This window comes from Cebus imitator, unplaced genomic scaffold, assembly GCF_001604975.1.
Source record: "Cebus imitator isolate Cc_AM_T3 unplaced genomic scaffold, Cebus_imitator-1.0 Scaffold771, whole genome shotgun sequence".
Taxonomy (NCBI): Eukaryota; Metazoa; Chordata; class Mammalia; order Primates; family Cebidae; genus Cebus; species Cebus imitator.
The window spans coordinates 313,853-327,067 of NW_016108086.1; the positions used below are offsets into that span (position 1 = coordinate 313,853).

General features: G+C 37.6%; 1 protein-coding gene across 1 annotated transcript in view; it reads left to right on the top strand.

The window, feature by feature from the left end:
- PROS1 (protein S) overlaps positions 1–13,215 on the top strand; it is a 99,418-nt gene that overhangs the window by 77,695 nt on the left and 8,508 nt on the right. Inside the window, exons 10-12 of the mRNA XM_017519734.2 lie at positions 2,328–2,517; positions 7,966–8,133; positions 9,782–9,950. Of these exons, the coding sequence (XP_017375223.1) occupies positions 2,328–2,517; positions 7,966–8,133; positions 9,782–9,950 (527 nt within the window). The remainder of the gene's footprint in view (positions 1–2,327; positions 2,518–7,965; positions 8,134–9,781; positions 9,951–13,215) is intronic.

The following is a 13,215-nucleotide window of genomic DNA, read 5'->3' on the forward strand; positions in this document are numbered from 1 at the left end:
GTGAGCCACCACGCCCGGCCTTTTCTCCCAATTTTTGTTTTTTTTCCTTTAATGTCACAGAGCAAGCAATATCTTCTAATGATGTAGACTGGAGACAACCCTAACCTGCTATGAGAATAATGAGAATGAGAGAGAAAAATATTAGTTTTAGTAAATAACACTTTTAGAAATACAATTGATTTTCCATATCCGAGAGTTTATCATCTGTGGATTTAACCAACCTCAGGTAGATCATATTCAGAAGAAAACCACAATAAATATTGACAATACAATACAAAATAATACAAATAAAACACAGTACAGTATGACAACTATTTACATAACATTTACATTATATTGGATATTATACGCAATCTGAAGATGACTTAAAGTACATGAGAGGATGTGCATAAATTATATGCAAATACTATGCCATTTTACCTAAGGGACTTGAGCATCTGTGGATATTGATACCATGCAGGGATCCTGGAGCCAATATCCCATGGATACCTACGGATGAGTGTGTTCATTTCTCACTCACAGTTCAGTCGTTTGATCTCTAGCATTGGATTGGAGTTGGCCAAATTATTTTTTCCAGAATTTATTATTTATTTATTTTAAACTTTTCATTGATATGTAATGTATGTAGAGAAATGTACACATTAGATTAAATGTACAGCTTGATGAATTTTTATAACCGCCACCTGTGTAATCAACACAAGCATAGCTAGTGCTTTTATTTTTATTTTTTGCAAATTTCTTTACGTCTCTTTCTCATGATCAAATACTTTAGCTACACAAATGTTAACAAATTCACTCTTTTTTTCCAGTTTACCATGCTTGGGAAAAAGAATGAATTGTTCCCCATTGTAATGAATCAGTCTGCTGATTATGTACTCCAGAAACAAAATATGCAGAACATGATTCGTTGAAATATGATTTTAGCCTGATTTTACAAAGAAAAGGGAATTATCTCCATAATAGGATCAATTGCTGGAAGATCCGGAGAGTACACAGATTTGAGTTTTGGCCAGATGATATTGTTTCACATCAACAAAATGCTCAGATAGTTATGAAAGGGGATAGAAGTCCTTATTCCAAGCCAAATTGTTCTTTTTTACATAATCTGAGTTCAGTAAATTCCTACCACATTTTTCTCCATCTAGTATACTTTACTCCATATTTTACCTCTTTTTAATACTTGTTTGGAATTCCAAAGATGAGAAACTTTATTTCGCCACCTTTTCTTTGTTCCATTTGAGGGAGATTGTGTGCCATTGCAAATGCTCCCTCTGTCACTATTACTATTATACCTTGCGATAAGAGTATGGGATTCTGTCCTGCCTAGTTTAGCAATGATCTGAAGTCCAGACTCTTTAACTTAAATTGCCTTTATTTTAACTTAGGCGCCTTATAGTTATACACCTATTTTTCATTTTCCCTGTTTGTCATTCATCAATCTTTGGGATTTGCTAGTCCCTTGGAAATGTCAACGCTGATTCTCATTGAAGTGTTTTAAGGATACTGAATCAGCACATGTTATTTTAATTTCAGCATCCCTAAGATTTTTCTCCCCTGTAATAGATACATATATGTCTAGAGTCTCAATAGCAACAGGTGTTGCCAGCCCTCAGATACCCTCAAACACATGGGTAGACTATATCTTTTACATTTTCCTTCTGTGTATTCTACTACAGTGACTTATGCAATTAGAGTTTTAGAAAAACTAATAGATACATTTTAAGTTTTTAAATTTTACCTTTCTTACCACACATGAGGGCTTAATGATGTCTGGAGTCATCCATATGTTGTCTTGTAGATCTCCATGAGTGATTCCTGACATGTAAACTTATAGGGAAAATATGCCTTTTGATGAATAATCCAATCATGAAATTGAAATATATTTTACTGATCACTTACTGATACAGCAAAAACAAAAATACAACCAAAAACCCACCACATGTTAATGTCAGATTCTATAGTGTATAAATGGGGCCAGGAGAGATACAGTATGCCTGATATCTATACATGTGTATTAATTCCAGCATTTGAAAGGTGCTTTCAAAACATATGCCAAAGAAAGATGACAAATTACCAAACCATCTGTTCCCTGGGGAAAAGATTCTAAGAATAAGCAAGAAAATATATAACAACTTAATTTTAAACACACATGGAACCAGAGATAATGCATGAGCAGTCTAATCCTGCCCTTCTCTTTTATTAATTCCAGAAAACGAAAACATATTTGACTCTTTGTCCATATTACTGTTTGCCAGTACAAGAAAAAAAGAATAATGCATTGAGCTTTCTGTATTTCTCACTCTTAAGGATCTCTGTCCATTGTTTAGATTTACAGCAGAATTTGATTTCCGGACGTATGATTCAGAAGGCGTGGTACTGTATGCAGAATCTATTGATCACTCAGCCTGGATCCTGATTGCGGTTCGTGATGGAAAGTTTGAAGTTCAGCTTAAGAATGAACAGACATCCAAAATCACAACTGGAGGCGGCATTATTAATAACGGTGTGTGGCATACGGTACGTTTGCAGATTTCATCAATCTCTTTCTGCTATGATGCAGTTTGTATAAAATCATAATTTATTTTTATAGTGATACCAAACCAAAATGGGTTTGGAGTTATCTGATGCTATATGAAGTACATTCTGTACACTGTAATTCCCTGAAACAGCCTGAGAAATAAGATTCTCACTTAATACATTAGAATTTATCATAAATAAAATGGTTGTTTTTAGTTATTTGCTTGAACTACCCTGTATTTAACTTTTTACCTTTTAAATGATAGTACCTTTTTTTACCTTATTTAACTTTTTATCTTTTTTAGTGGCTGTTTGGTGAACCGTGGTGTTAGGGATTATTAGGTGACCTAACTGTTTTTTTGTTGTTGTTAGGTTTTTTTTTTTGGTTATTGTTTGTTTTTTGACAGAGTCTCACTCTGTCACTTAGGCTGGAGTGTGGTGGCATGATCTTGGCTCACTGCAACCTCCGCGTCCTGGGTTCAAGTGATTCTTGTGCATCAGCCTTCTGAGTAGCTGGGATTACAGGTGTACAGCACACCTCGGTAATTTTTATAAATTTAGTAGAGACAGGGTTTTACCATGTTGGTCAGGCTGGTCTTGAACTCCTGGCCTCAAGCTATCCACCCACTTTGGCCTCCCAAAGTGCTGGGATTACAAACCTGCGCCACCGCACTTGAGTGCCATAACAATTTATATAATTCACCACTGATCAAAGAAAACTCAATTGCCATTAATATTTTTTTAATTAAGGAGAAATAAACATAGTAACAAATTCAAAAAGGTAATTCAAACATAAGCATATAGATAAGTAATCCTCTTTTTAAAAAAATAGACACAGTGTCTTGCTATGTTGCTCAAGTTGATCTTGAACTCAAGGAATCCTCCTCCCACCTTGGCTTCCCAAAGTGCTGGGATTACAGGCATGAGCCATCATGCCAGACTTCGTAATCAATTTTTGTGCAAACAATATACAGTAGCAGATACCAGTGTGCTTAGAAATTAGCATTTTAGGCCAGGTGCATTGGCTCACGCCTGTAATCCCAGCACTTTGGGAGGCTGAGGCAGGTGAATCACCTGAGGTCAGTAGTTCAAGAGCAGCCTGGCCAACATGGCGAAACCGCATCTCTACTAAAAATACAAAAATTAGCCAGGAGTGGTGGTGCACTCCTGTAATCTCAGTTACTTGGGAGGCTGAGGCAGGAGAATCACTTGAAGCCTGGAGGCGCAGGTTGCAGTGAGCTGAGGTTGTACCACTGCACTCCAGCCTGGGCAACAGAGCAAGACTCAAAAAAAAAAAAAAAAAAAGAAAGAAAAAATAAATTAGCATTTTAATTTAATCCTACATGTAGCCTTTATTCTAGTGATCAAGAACAACCAGATTAAAATGGGATTTTCCTGAAGAGATTACTGCTAGTTGGCAGTGGGGAGAAGTCTTTTCTGAAGTATAGAGTCATTGCTGTCATCAGCAAAGGATAGCGGAGAGAAGACTGGCTTCACCTTAGAATGCGGTGCACAGAAGAGACATCTTTTATGCCTGGAGGAGCTGCAAGAAGTTTGTGTCGATCTCGATTTATTTATGCTATTTATCTATTTATCATTATTGTTATTATTATTTTGAGACAGAGTCTTCCTCTGTCACCCAGGCTGGAATACAGTGGCACATTCTCAGCTCACTGCAATCTCCACCTCCTGGGTTCAAGCGATTCTCCTGTCTCAGCCTCTCAAGTAGCTGGGACTAGAGGTGCTGATGCCATGCCTGGCTAGTTTTTGTATTTTTAGTAGACAATAGGTTTCACCATGTTGGCCAGGCTGGTCCTGAACTTCTGACCTCAGGTGATCTGCTCTTCTCAGCTTCCCAAAGTGCAGGGATTACAGGTGTGAGTCACTGAACCCAGCCAAGAAGTTTGTGTTGAGAAGCCATGTGAGGTCACCACTAAATTATTTTAGCCTTTCATTTATTCAGACATGCACTCATTTATTCAATAAGCTTTCAGTGAGTGCTTTTGCTGTTAAGTTCCTGAGTTCAAGGCATTAGAACTATAGCAAAAGATTTTCCTTGCTCTAGAGCTTAGTACCTCACAGATAAGTAGCTGATGCTTCTTTGGGAAATAATATACTGTAACATGAAGTATGTTACATTAGAGGTATGAACAAAGCACACTTGGGCAAAGATGTGGTGACTTTACAAATTATTACTTCTTATCTTTGATTATGGGTCTAATATTAATAGGAATTTAAATTGTAAATGTATCATAGTTTGTTCAGCAAAATATTTATTGAGCACTTCTGTGTGCTAATCCTTATTCTTGGTGGTAAAGATACAACAGCGAATAAAACAAAGTCAGTGCTTTTACAGAGCTTGCATTCTAGTGGTGAGATGCGAACAACACATGCATGAAAAAATAAATATGCCAGAGAGTTATTCATGTTATAAGAAAAAAGAAAAGCCAGGCAAGGACATAGAGAGTGATGATAGTATGCACATAGAATTGGGAAGGCCATCACTGAGGAGATTAGATCTGAACTGAGACTTGAGAGCACGTGTCATGAGAAATACATGAGGGAATATAAAACAATTCTGCAGCATGTGAACAGCAAAAATAGAATTTCTTGGAGGAGGATGTGTTTGGTATTTGAGGAATAACACAAAGCATAGTGTAGCAGCAGGGGGGGAGTTGATAGAAAATGAGGTTAGAGGTCGGGCCCAGTGGCTCACGCCTGTAATCCCAGCACTTTGGAAGGCCAAGGCAGGCTAATCACTAGAATAGGAGTTCGAGACCAGCCTGTCCAACATGGTAAAACCCCATCTCTACTGAAAAAATACAAAAAAAAAAAAAAAAAATAGCTGGGTGTGGTGGCACAAGCCTGTGATCCCAGCTGCTCCGGAGGCTGAGGCAGGAGAATCACTGAACCTGGGAGGCAGAGGTTGCAGTGAGCCATTGCACCACTGCACTCCATCCTGGGGGACAGTGCAAGACTCTGTCTCAAAAAAAAAAAAAAAAAAGAAAAAGAAAAGAAAAGAAAATGAAGTTATTAAGCGTGGTCTGGAATGAGATCATCTAGGGCCTTGGGCGCCATGAAGAGGGTGTGGATTTTAGGCTAAATGGAAAGGCCCTGGGTGATTTTGAGAAGGGACATGATCTAATTTGCAATTAAAAATATAATCACGATCAGAAGCTGTTGGCTTTGTGGAAAGCAGATAGTGGAGAATGAGAGGAGAACATGATATGGAGCGAGGAGACTATCGCAATAACCCAGTGGAGGGAACATGGCAGCTCTGACTGACTGCTGGTGGTAAGGGTAGTGAGAAGTTGTCAGATTCTGGATATGTTTTTAAAGTTAAGCCTTCAATTCAAATTTTTGAATACTCAGCATAAAAAAGGGTTTTAAGGCCATGAAACTGGTTGTGTTGACCAGTGGTTTCAAATACTGTCTCATCCAATGTCTGAAAATATATAATGCTCCTTTACTGTTCTGTAATGAAATGTATCAATAATGTAAACTACCTTCATGTATACCCAGTTAAAACCAACATAATGCTCTCATTATTACATTCATATCAATAAATAAAAGGAAAGGAATTTATAAGGAAATAATACGTATTTCAGTATATAAGTACTCAACTATAACCACAATACTTGTCACAGCTTGCTTCTATACATAGACTAAAAAAGCTGCAAATGAAGATTAACACTGGGGTGTTATATTAGCAACACAAATACCATTAAGTGCATAAATGGTGTTGCCACTGGTAATATTAATTTTCCAAAGTGGTGAGAAGTTCCTGGTGAAGGTATGAACAAAATAAATATCCATCTATGTTTAGTTTTCAAGATTATTACATTCTTGAAAAACTTAATGAATGCTAAAGTAGTGCAGCAAACATTTTGTGTATATGTATCTACAAACTCGGATAATGGTAAGCACGAATAGTCCCGACATGAATCCCTAGCAGGGATGTTCAGAAGATTTTAAGAATACTTGATATTTTATTATTAATTATGCATGACGAGCTTATGTACATAACGCAGATTGTCTATCATCTTGCAATGCCAGCATGGCCCCTACTCATTGTGACAAATTAAGGTGCTCTGCACCTCCAAACTTTCCAAATGCCCTGGAGTGGAGTCATTGTGTCCCGCTTAAAATACTTGCATGGCTACAGGAAAAAGGTCTGCGCCCTGAGCCGTGGGGAGGGGAGGATCTAGCAAAGGAGACTGAGAAGTAGTGGTTAGAGTGCAGAAAGAGAAGCAAGCAGGGTCAGGTCTTGGAGGCCAAGTTAAGAAAGTCTGTGAAGAAGGGAATCGTTCAAATGCTGCTAATTGGCTCTATTAAAAAAGGAGTATTGACAAGCTTTAAATCTGTGTTACTAAATTTATTTTATGTTGGAGGATAGTTTCCCCCCCATAACGGTGTTTTAATATGCTTATTGTCTGGCTCCTATTATTGGTTAGTAAGTGAAGAGTTTGCACTTTGAGTGCTGTAGTTTTACATGAAGGATGCAGCAGTGGTTCTTCAGATTGCTTTTGTGGGAGGAATTTTGATTGTTCTTTACCCTTACTTGAAAAGTTTCCTCTTTCTTTTTTTTTTCTGAGACGGAGTTTTGCTCTTGTTGCCCAGGATGGAGTGCAGTGGCGTGATCTCCGCTCACCGCAACCTCCGCCTCCTGGGTTCAAGCAATTCTCTTGCCTCAGCCTCCTGAGTAGCTGGGATTACAGGCACGCGACACCATGCCCAACTAATTTTTGTATTTTTAGTGGAGACGGGGTTTCACCTTGTTGACCAGGATGGTCTCAATCTCTTGACCTCATGATCCACCCGCCTCGGCCTCCCAAAGTGCTGGGATTGTAGGAGTGAGCCACCCGTGCCCGGCTTATTTGAAACCTTTTCTAAGAAACCCAGACTACTCTCAAAATTGGAAAACTCCAATTTAATTTTATGTAGTTTTTTCATACTACCTCAATCACTTTTTAATTTTAAAGGAAAAATAATTTGTGGGCAATTAACAGAATACTGGACATACTGATTTTTCTTCCTTTATATTAAGAACTTATTTACATGATTGACTCCATATGTGTATTATCAGATAATTGCAAAATAAGACCACTTAAAATTTTCCTAAGATGAATGGCTCACTTAACTGCTAATTTTCTAGCAGCCTGTGATTGAAAGATATATAATTAGATGTTTAAGTTTAACAGAATAGTTTTTTTTAACTTTAAAATATGGTATGCTTTTAATTTTTGATCAAGTGCTTTCACCCTAAATGCTTTTTTATCACACTTATTATAATTCGACATTCCAAATAAGTTGTAACAAATTAATAATTACATTACAATGATTACAAAAGTATTTTATTGGAATAATAACAGAATTTTTAGATTTCAGTGTTTCAAATGGCATGTAGTAAAGCTTGGTTATTTGGTAATTTTTCTTTTTTAATTGTAGGTGTCTGTGGAAGAATTAGAACATAGTGTTAGCCTTAAAATAGCTAAAGAAGCTGTGATGAATATAAATAAACTTGGACCCCTTTTTAAGCCTGAACATGGATTTCTGGAAACCAAAGTATACTTTGCAGGATTCCCTCGGAAGGTGGAAAGTCAATTCATTAAACCGGTAATGATCCAAGCTTCTGTCATTCATCATGGATGAATTCCTTTTGTCTGTAAAATATTTGAAGATGTGTTTTTCTGAGAGTCAATAGAAGTTGTTTTGTTAAGCATACTAAATGTTACAACTTGAAATGATCATGGAAAAATAACATTAGTGAACCTTGAAATTATATTAATGAAAGAAGAAAATGATGTGGTAGTTTTGTGTTCATTTAAATCCCCAGCATAAATCATGAAGTGGACTTCTAAAATTCTCAAGTTAACCCCTGAGAATGTTAACACTGCAGTTCAGTATTAACATCATGATAATCCACTCTCAGTCTTTAAACATATGCATTCACATGTTTAAGTCCAAAATTACGCTATTTTGTAGAAGCCAGTCAAAGGACTTCCTCCAGTTTATTTTTAGGACTTATATTCGAGAGCTAAAGCATAGCACATAAGGTGGAAATTATTATTAAAAAAATACCTCTTTACTGAGGGTACAATTATAGGCTGTCATAAACCGAAATCAGATTTAGTAGCTATTTTTCTAAATATGGTATTTGTTTAATAAATATAGAATAGGTTTTATGAAAGAGACTAACCACTGCCTTCAAAGAGTTTTAAAAATTTCATTTTAAAAACCGACATCGCAGACCTGCCAGATATACTTGCTGATTTAATTTAAATATTTACTGTCTTATATCCACCTTTCACTCCCGGCAATTTGTAGTTACTGTAACTTTTAAAAGATTTCTATTATATATTAAACTTGAATTAATTAACCCACGTGGACATGAATAGACCTGTTGTTTGAAACTTAGAAATTAAGACACATTAAAATTAAAATAAATTATTCAAAAAGTATCAGTCATTTATTAAATGGCTTTTACATGTCTTGAGCCTGGTGAGATGCTTGATGCAGGCTAAAGAATGCAAACACTTTTCTGGCTGAGGAGACTTAGAGTCTGATTGGCAAGACTAACCCATATTGTAAATGCCATTAAAGAAAAACAAGGCTGGGGGTGGTGGCTTATGCCTTTAATACCAGCACTTTGGGAGGCCAAGGCGGGCAGATCACCTGAGGTCGGGAGTTCAAGACCAGCCTGGCTAACATGGCAAAACCCGTTCTCTACTGAAAGTACAAAAATTAGCTGGATGTGGTGGTGGGCCTATAATCTCAGCTAGTCAAGAGGCTGAGGCAGAAGAATCGCTTGAACTTGGTTGGCAGAGGTTGCAGTGAGCTGAGATCGCACCACTGCACTTCAGCCCGGGCAACAAGAGTGAGACTCCATGTCAAAAAAAAAGGAAAGAAAGAAAAGAAAAGAAAAAGAAGATGGCTTAGAGCCCAGGGCCACAGCTAGAAGCAAATACAGAACTTGAGAGCAGAAAAGTTAACACTGGATGATGTAGGAGAGGCAGGTGGAGCTTAAAGTGGTAAAAATCGTTACGATCCCATTGAGGGCTTGTGATGGTGTAAGCTTGCTTGTACTGAAGAAGACTGTCCATCTGAAGAATACTTTGAAAAGAAAAACTTAAATAAAATACAAACTATTTTAAACTATTATCAAAGAAAGCATTTTTTTTCTCTAAATGAAAGTCTATATTCATAATTGAGCCACTTGTTTAAGTTTAAAATGCACTCCTTGACCTGTATTTTAATTTGTTAGATTAACCCTCGTCTAGATGGATGTATACGAGGCTGGAATTTGATGAAGCAAGGAGCTTCAGGAGTAAAGGAAATTATTCAAGAAAAACAAAATAAGCATTGCCTGGTTACTGTGGAGAAGGGGTCCTACTATCCTGGTTCTGGAATTGCTAAATTTATCATAGATTATAGTAAGTGACTTTCCATTTATTTTTATTTTCTCATTAATGAATAATTAATTTATTCATCAACAAACAGTAATAATTTTTTTGGTGAACGTTATCTACTGTATGCCCACTGTAGTCTTATGCTTATTCATACTATTATATATCTTTTACAAAAATTTTTCAGTATATTGAGAAAAATATAAAGGCAATGTGCTTATGTTGTTATTTCAGGTTTATTGGTACATAGCCTGATTCCCTTTGGGTAAATTCAATTGACCTACTTTAAAGTTCAGATTTCTCACTTGTCTGGAGTCTACCAATGAATGCATCAAAAAGATTCATCTTCATTTCTAGCATTTCCATTTGATGCTTTCTTAAAATTTCTACCTCTCTGTTGAAATTCCCTGCTGTTCACATTTGTCTAGCTTATGTACTGAGCTTTCAACATATTCATGATAATTATTTTAAATTCCCTGTCTGACAGTTCCAGCTGTCTTATATCTGGGTCTGCTCATTTTGTTTGTTTTGTCCCTTGACCAAATGTTGCTTTTCTTTGCATCTTTGTGTATCACACAATTTTTGGTTTAGAGGTGGGCATCTTATGCATAACAGTAGAGACTGGGATAAAAAATATTTGTGTCTGGAAATGAGCACACTTCTTTTGCTAGGCTCTTAGTGATGGGATTGAATCAATCTAGTGAGGAGTTGAGCTGCTTGTTTTTTTTGTTGCCAGGATTGCCCTAATGCACCACAGGTTTCAAATTTTTTAAATATTACCTTCTGCGTAGAATAAGGGAATGTTTTGCTAGCAAGTTGTTTTTCTCCCTCCCTCCCTCCCTCCTCCGTCCCTCCCTCCCTCCCTCCTCCGTCCCTCCCTCCCTCCCTCCTCCGTCCCTCCCTCCCTCCCTCCTTCCCCCCGACTTCCTTCCTTCCTTCCTTCGTTCCTTCCTTCCTTCTTTTTTGAGACAGAGTCTCATTCTGTCACTCAGGCTGGAGTACAGTGGCACAATCTCAGCTCACTGCAATCTCTGCCTCCCATGTTCAAGTGATTCTCAGGCCTCAGCTTCCCGAGTAGCTGGAATTACAAAGGTGCCCGGCTAAGTTTTATATTTTTAGTAGAGACAGGGTTTCGCCATGTTGGCCAGCTGGCCTCGAATGCCTAACCTCAGGTGATCTCCCTGCCTTAGCTTCCTAAAGTGCTGGGATTTCAGGCTTGAGTCACTGCGTCTGACCTAGAGAGTTTTCCTTAATAGCTGATCAACTACTAAGGTTTTCATCATAGAAGCTCAATTTTAGGCATTCCCTCATAATATGCCTCAAGAAAGTATCTCTACCACTCTCAAGCCCCTTGGCCATCCCCAGCAGAGTGCGCTTGTTACTTGACATTTGTTAACATGGTGGAGCAGACCTGGAGTTTGGGGAAGCATTCTATGTTGTTCTGGTACAAATTCAATCTTAGGCAGGTGGTGTATCCCTGGGTCTCAGAAGTGCGGAATTTTCGCTGTTCCTCTTCCCTGACTCTAACCAGTAGGGGAGATGTCTAATGATCAGGACTCAGGATATTTTCCTGCTCCTTCTCCATGATCTACAGCTTTTTTTTTTTTTTCCTAATCTGTAGTTGCAGTGAGTCTTCACATGTGTCCTAATGACCACACTTGTTGCCTTTTTCCTGGCTTCAGGACTTGTGTTGTGTAGAGGAAACCAAGAAGAATCTGGATGGGGCTTTGTGCCTCTCCTGCAGTTGATGCTGCTGTCAGGACTGCATTAAGAGAGAGGCTTTCTGGGGTCTCATTCCCTGCAGTCTGTTGTCTCCTGAGCACACAGTAAGGTCTGTGGAGAAGAGCCTGTGAATCAGCATGAATTTTCTTTGTCTCTGCAGTTTCTAGGGTTTCTTTTCTTTTCTTTCTTTTTTTTTTTTTGAGACAGAGTCTTGCTTCATCGCCAGGCACCAGGCTGGAGTGCAGGGGCGCGATCTCAGCTCACTGCAACCTCCACCTCCCGGGTTCAAGCAATTCTCCTGCCTCAGCCTCCTGAGTAGTTAGGACTACAGGCGTGTACCACTATGTCCAGCTAATTTTTGTATTTTTAGTAGAGACGGGGTTTCACCATGTTGGTCAGGATGGTTTCCATCTCTGGACCTCGTGATCTGCCCACCTCGGTCTCCCAAAGTGCTGGGATTACGGGCATGAGCCACCGCGCCCAGCTAGTTTCCAGGGTTTCTAAACTCTTACATCAGCCCCCACATGGACTTCAGAAAATTGTTTAAATCTTTACCTAAATTATTTTTACCAAATAGCATGGCATCCCCTGTGTACCCTGAGTTAGAAAGCGTTCTCATTCTGGCTCTCCTTGGAAACACCTGTCTTTCTTTAGGTTTCTGGTTAGTTGGTTGCTCTGCAACCTCAGCTCTTTGATAGTTCCAAGAAAAACTGTGATTATGCAGGTAATTTGGCTTTTGTTGTTTTTCTGAGGGTGAGGGTAGTGCTCTTTCCAATTTTCTGCAGCCTAAGTAGAGCAGGGAATCTTACCATACTGACCCTAGATTTTTAACCTTGTAAATAATACTTCTGTGAACATCCTAAAACATACATCCTTCTACCTTTATGTGATTGATTATATGGAAGAATATTTTAGGATTAGATTATCTCTATCAAAGGTTATGTTGCCCAGGTCAGTTTTCAAACTACTGGCCTCAAGTGATCCTCCTGCCTCAGCCTCCCAAAGTGCTGGTATTATGTACATGAGCCACTGTGCTCAGCCTTTTTTACTACATTTTTAAGGACAAATTTTACACTAATGATTTATCTTTTTCTAACATAAATTAATACAATTCCTAGCTCTGTTCTGCATATGAAGGATTGTTTTTTAAAAAGTTATAAATGAGGATTAAATTAGGATAAAACTAAACCCACAATGATTTGGCCAAAGGAAAAAAATCCTAAAAAGGTAATGAAAATTAGAGTTATATTGTACCTAAAAAATTACCTAATAAGTAATTAACCATTTCATGGATAATTTGTAATTAATATTTAATGTTACATTTTGACTTCTATACATTTGCATGTTAATTTTAGTTTGAGTTTGTTAATATTCTCTGTTAAATTTACTTATTTCAAGATAAATGTTTAGGTGATAGAAATTCCAGTTACTTTGATTTGAGCATTACACCTATATGCATATATCAAATAACATATGTATCCCAATATGTGTACAATTATGATATATCAATTAAAAATTACTTATTTCACAATAATTACATATACACATTTTTTTTTTTTTTTTTTTTTTT